General features: G+C 34.2%; 1 protein-coding gene across 1 annotated transcript; it reads left to right on the forward strand.

Annotated features, from left to right (window-relative positions):
- Positions 1 to 418: 418 nt before the first annotated feature.
- CSN3 (casein kappa) lies at positions 419 to 6,321 on the forward strand (the record flags this gene model as incomplete). The annotated part of the gene is made up of 3 exons (XM_080797099.1): positions 419 to 475; positions 4,675 to 4,710; positions 5,860 to 6,321. 3 exons carry the CDS (start codon positions 419 to 421, stop codon positions 6,319 to 6,321), a joined length of 555 nt encoding a protein of 184 aa, XP_080653225.1.
- Positions 6,322 to 6,558: the final 237 nt, after the last annotated feature.

The raw sequence follows: 6,558 nt of genomic DNA on the forward strand, positions 1-6,558 counted from the left end.
ATCCCTGGGGCACCTGGGTGGCTCAGTCATTAAGGGTCTCCCTTCCGCTCAGGTCATGATCCCAGGGTCCTGGGTTGGAGCCCCTGCATTGGGTTCTCTGCTCAGCGAGAAACCTGCTTCTGCCTCTCCCACTCTCCCTGCTTGTGTTCCCTCTCTCGCCATGTCTGTCTCTGTCAAACAAACAAACAAACAAATAAATAATCTTAAATAAAAATAAGCTTGTATCCCTGATAATCTCAAGTTTGGTTTTTCTAAAGCTTACGATAAAGTAGATTTTCCACATTGGCTAAATCTACCCATAAATCTAGCTTTTTTTTCCCTTACAGCAAAAACAAACAAACAAAAATTGTCCCAAATCACTTTTAAATTATAAAAGAGCCTTTTAATTTAACTTTTTTTAATTTTTATTTTAGGTGCAATGATGAAGAGTTTTTTCCTAGTTGTGAATATTGTTGCATTAGCCTTGCCATTTTTGGTGAGTTAATTTCATCTAATCAATTTGTAGTAAGACTTTAAGAAATTTTTATTTAAAAGTTCTAATTGGGGCACCTGGGTGGCTCAGTCTGTTAAGCATCTGCCTTCAGCTCAGGTCCTGATCCCTGAGCTCCACATCGAGCCCCACATTGAGCCCCACATCGGCTCCTTACTCTGTGGGGGGCCTGCTTCTCCATCTCCCTCTACTTGCTCTTCCCCCTGCTTGTTCTTTCTCTCTGTCAAATTTTTTTTTAAAAAATTCTAATTATGTAAATTTATAAGTGCAGTTATACTTCATAGAACAAAAAAACTGCATTCTAGCTATATTTTTCTAAAAGCAACTTTATTTTATATTACAAAATTAAAGTCACCTTCTTCTGCATATGCTTTTGGTTCTCAGGAATTAAATAACACTTTATTCTGTATGAAAAACCCTTAAAATTCTCATACTATGCAGAAAACACATTTTGGGGAAAAATAGTGGAAATATTTTTAAGTTATAAAATGCTCTAAAATAATTCTTAAAGAATCAATATATAAATCATAGTTAAGGATCAGAAATTCCTTTAAATTCCTACCTTACACAGATCCATTTTCTTTAGGGACTAAATCCTTAAAACTTTAGGAGCTTGGTTAAAGATTTTCCACCAGTATCAAAGACCTTGACACATCTGCCTTCACCATTCAAACATCATTATGTCTTTTGTTATACTCTTCCCATGAACGTCAATGGGCTCCTCCCCAGGGATAATATCCATAAACCATTCTACGGTTTTCAAGTATTTTCTTGAATTACATGCTGTATGTTAAAGCTATGGAACCAAGGAAAAGGATTTAGACTTCTTCTTTTGATTTTCTTTTTTACTTGCTTTCATTGTTGTTTGGCTTTTGTTCTGTTTCATTTTCATGTTCATTCAGGAATCCCAGGCACTTATTTGCCAATAGCAAGAGCAAGAAGACAAACAGAAGCAGCTGTATGACCATTTCTTAGATTATAAATTTTGAAAGGCACTAGCCTTTGTTTCATAATTCATTTATTACTGAATTTAGACTTGCTTTTAAGTTAATACCTATTAAGTAATTCTTTAGGTAAATTCTTAGAGTCAAACTTTTTAAAAATTTGGATTATTATGACTTTCAAATTTATTTTATTTCATTTATTCTTTGAAGTTCCATTTTATTGTGGCCACCAGCACATTTCAAACTTGGGTTTTCTCTTTGAGGGGCAGGAATTAAAATTTAAATAAGAAAATTATTTTCCTGGACACAATTCCAATATGTATTGGGGACAGTGGATTCTCATACAACACCAAGTAATTTTTGGACACCACGAGTGCTGAAGAATTCAACTCAATTCTGACACTATCTTCCCCAAGGTACTGTCAAATTCCACAGGTTAAGGGTGCAGACCTACAACATCTCCCACTTCAGACACTAGTTGCAAGCCCTGCCTGTTACCTGTAGTTCTGAAGAATGACTATAGATGGGAAGTTTCCACAACCTCCTCCATGGGTTTGGTTAATTAGCCACAGTAGCTTACAGAACTCTAGAAGTGTTTTACTTATCAGATTACCAGTTTATCATAAAAGGATATAAGTCAGGAACAGTCAGATGGGAGAGATGTGTAGGGTAAGGTATGTGGAAAAAGGTGCAGAGCTCCCATGCCCTCTCCAGGAAAGTCACTCCCCCAAATGTCCATGTGTTCACCAAACTGGAAGTTCTCCCAACTCATCATTTTGGGCTTTTAAGGAGGTTTCATTATGTAGGGATGACTTACTGACCACTGGCAACCATTCAACCTCCAGTCCCTTCCTGTCCCTGGAGGATCGGGGGTGGGACTGAAAGTCCCAACCTTCAAATCAAGTGGTTGGTTTCTCTGACAACTGGCCCACATCCTTAGGTGGGGTCCAAATGTCACCGCATTAACATAATAAAAGATACTTTCTTCCCCAGTGCACTCCCATCACTTAGGAAATTACAAGGGTTTTAGGAGCAGAATTGTCCAGAAACTAGAATAAAGACCAACTATACATTTCTTAATATAAATTGCGGTATCAACATGATCCACAACTGCCTGCGCTATGGCAACTTCTTTCTGAGCAACTTGAGCCTGCTGTAGTTCCCGAACACTCCTTCCCATTTTCACAGAGACTTCAAGCCCCAGGGACTTGAACACATAATTCAAAAGAACGATGAAAGTTTATAGATTTTACCATTCAATCTTATGAGTAGTCAAATTTATATGTATTTTGTGATAGTATCTTTTATGTGTTAATTTATCCCTTCTCTCTAAATATAATCAGGAAAATATTTATTACTAACAATTATGGAATGAATTGCACACCCTTACAGCCTACGGGAGGCATTATAAGTTGGCACAACTCTTCGGTAGAGCAATCTGATAATTCCAATCAAATAATTTTTGTCCTCCCTAAAGTTACATTTTTTAAAAACTATCTTAAGGACTCTATGAAAACTATTAAAAAGGACACTGGTATAAAGATGTTATTCATCTATTTATAATAGAACAGGTTTTTAAAAGAAGCTTAATGGTTAGCAATAAACATTTCATGACATAATTATTAATCATTTTTCAACTATAATAAAACAGGAGGAAAACTGAAAAACAATATGAGATCATGCTCTTTGAATTGCACTAAAATAAACATATACCAGGAACATATGTACAAATTGATACTAGATGAATGTCTAGATTATCAGAATTTTTGAGTGTAGGCAAACTTTCTATAATATTTCTATTACTTTTTAAATTTTTAACTAGCAATATAATACATTTAGAGTAAAGAAATCTCTATCTCAACATACCCTGAATTTTAATATTTTATCAAATTTCTGATTTTCTGTACCTACATCTTCTAAAAGGTTTCTAGTCTTTTCATACCAAAGAGTATGTGTGAAAGCCCTAAAACTAGATCACTTAAAAAATAATAATAATGTTATTGATGTAGTAAAGACATTAGAGTTTGAAGTCAAAAGCCAAGAAAGAATTCTTGAAACAAATTAGTACAAAAAGATGTTTTGTTAAAGCATCAGGACAGGACTTGTGGGCAGAAAGAGCTGCACGGGGGTCATGAGGAGTGGCCCATTATATACTTTCAAGTTGAAAGGGGGTTAGGGATAGTGTACTTCTCTAAGAAATTTTGGAAACCAAGTTTTCAGGACTTTGAGGGGGCTAGCTATTGCTGGGAAAAGGTAATTTATTACTGTCTAATAAAACCTTAGTCATAAGACCCTTCAGATGTATATCAGTGGGTTATATACTTGGGGGATGACTGCCAACATGGATCTTGGAGGAGTAGTGACAAAAGAAATTCCAAAGGAATTTTTATATGTTAAAGTAGACTTACAGGATCGTGGTAGTCAGGCTAAGATTGCCTTTTGCCCTTAACAAAGTGTCAGCACTGAGGTAATTGAGTCCCTAGAGGAATGTCACTCTGCCTGTTTCAAGAACTTGTCAGTGGGCTGTAAGTAGTAAGAATATTTAATAATTTTTCTTTTGCTTTTGTTTCCCACATCATTATGACCTCATCTCAAAACTTTATAAAGACTTTGTGAGTTTTTAAAGCTTTATATAGATGCCTACGTAAATCGTTTTCTCACTCCCGATTCCCTATACATGTTGCGATCCAGAATTATTGTAAAAACAAATGAAAGGTGATTTTAAAAACACTATTATCTATATAATATTTATACACTAATGTTATGTGAAAGGCAATTTTTTAAAATCTAAATAAACCTCATATGTCATCTTAGGAGAGCAGAAAAAAATATACTCAACGTGCCTCTTTTTTTTAACAATACATATTCAAAAAACAAAAAAAAATTCCAATGTACATTCAATACAAAATATGTTATTAATATTTTTCATTTAGGCAAATATCGTGTATATTTTTTGCATAGGAGTCAGATGATCATATTATATTCAAAGTTAAATTCTTCTTCTCCCCAGTGGTGATTTTAAAGATTTTAATTAGTTTATTGCTGTCCCAGCTTGAGTGGTTCACAAGTCTTATAGATTAAATAACCATGGAGAATGCTTTATAATATTTTATAATATCAAAATAAAAACAAAGAAATCATGTTTTGTCTTTTGTACAAAAGATTTTTAAAACAAAAAAAAAAAATCTGGACTCTGCCCAATGCTTTTTTTTAACTTATTTCTTATTTTTGTGAACTCAGCAGGGCGCAGAGGTGCAAAACCAGGAACAACCAACTGTAAGTTTATTTTAATTATTTCTAGTAGAGACTTGAACTCTGAAGTATAATATTATGCAAAGGTCTATGATATTTAAGTGCCTTCTACCTAAAAACTAATAAACCCCACAAAATAATTTAATAATCATTGAAAAAAATATCACTTTAGCAACCAATCATATGAATCAACCTCAATATTCATCTGAAAATCTTGGATTCTTCTAAACCAAATCATGTGCTTTTGGTTTTCATGTATATTTTGCAGCATGAGAAAACTATCCCAGAGTTTAATATTGGGAATAAAGGAAAGCAAATGTAAAGTTTAGTATCTCTCCTCACTGAAGACTTGGGGAAAGATCCCTCTCTGATCTGTCTCTGAATACTTCTCATACACTTGCATTTACTTCCTCTTCTTGTTCCATACATATGTTTGAAAGAACACATTTACATATGTCTCCTTTCATGAGAAGTACTTGCTTTACAGTCTAATTTTGTTGATTTGTTTTACTTCTGGAAAGACCTAATGACATATTTTTATAAATGCACACAACCAACAAAGACAAATAAAAATGGTAAATTCCCTAACTGATCTTTAATGAACAACATGAAGCTGAAAAGAATCCAAAGTACAAATTACATTATTTTACTATTCTGCTATAATTAGTTTAGAAAAAAAATAAATGTGCCCTAAGCCTAGTCTCTAGATAAATAAAATTTGTAAATATTTACAAATATGTAGTAAGAATACATACATACATACACACAAATATACGAAAATATATATATGCACATATATTCCTTTCTTTGTGCTATGTTTGTGCACCATAGGTCAAAAATCTCCATGAGATTATTCTAGCTGTTGTTCTTATTATAATGCCCAACATTTACTGAGCACTTTTCATGTATGCCAAGACCTAGGCAACAAGGTTTTACATCATGAACTACCTCATCTAATTTGTTGGAAACTAATATTATTTTTAGTATTTGTTGAAAATCAAAAAATAGAAGGGAAGTGTACAAATCTGTGTCTTATAAAAAATAATATGGTTGCTGAGTTCACTACTTCCAATATTGTAGTTACTCAATGTCAAACACTAAAATACATACTTTAAGATATCTCTATATTCTAGCCTACAATAATACCATCTGCATAACGTATTCTTTTTACAGTGCCGCAAGAATGATGAAAGCCTGTTCAATCAGAAAATTGCCAAGTATATCCCATTTCATTATGTGCTGAATAACTATCCTCGCTACGAGCCTACTTACTACCCACACATGCCAGCTGTACCAATTAATCATCAATATGTGCCTTATCCATTTTATGCAAAACCAGTTGCGGTTAGGCCACATGCCCAAATTCCTCAATGGCAAGTCCTGCCAAATGCCTACCCACCCACCGTGGTACGTCCCCCACACCTACACCCATCATTTATTGCCATTACCCCAAAGAAGACTCAGGATAAGACAGGCATCCCTACCATCAATACTATTGCTTCTGTGGAGCCTACATTTATTCCTACCACTGAACCAACAGTGAACACTGTAGTCACTTCAGATGCTTCCTCAGAATTCACCATCACGAGCACACCTGAGACTACCACAATTCCAGTGACCTCACCTACGGTCTAAAAACTCTGAGGAAACATCAAAGAAGACAACACAGGTAAGTTAGCAAAAGACAAAAGTAAATAGTGCAGACAAGATTCATGGATTTATCAGTACAATCATAATATCTGAACTAGTATAATAGATAAATTAAGCCTGTTATAGGAGCAGATAAAATGGGCTCATCATAATTTTAATTTGATGGTACCATAGCATTGATATACTAGATTCTGTTCCAATAAGAAATGAAACATCTTATTT

This window comes from Martes martes (genome assembly GCF_963455335.1).
Source record: "Martes martes genome assembly, chromosome: 2".
Classification (NCBI taxonomy): domain Eukaryota; kingdom Metazoa; phylum Chordata; class Mammalia; order Carnivora; family Mustelidae; genus Martes; species Martes martes.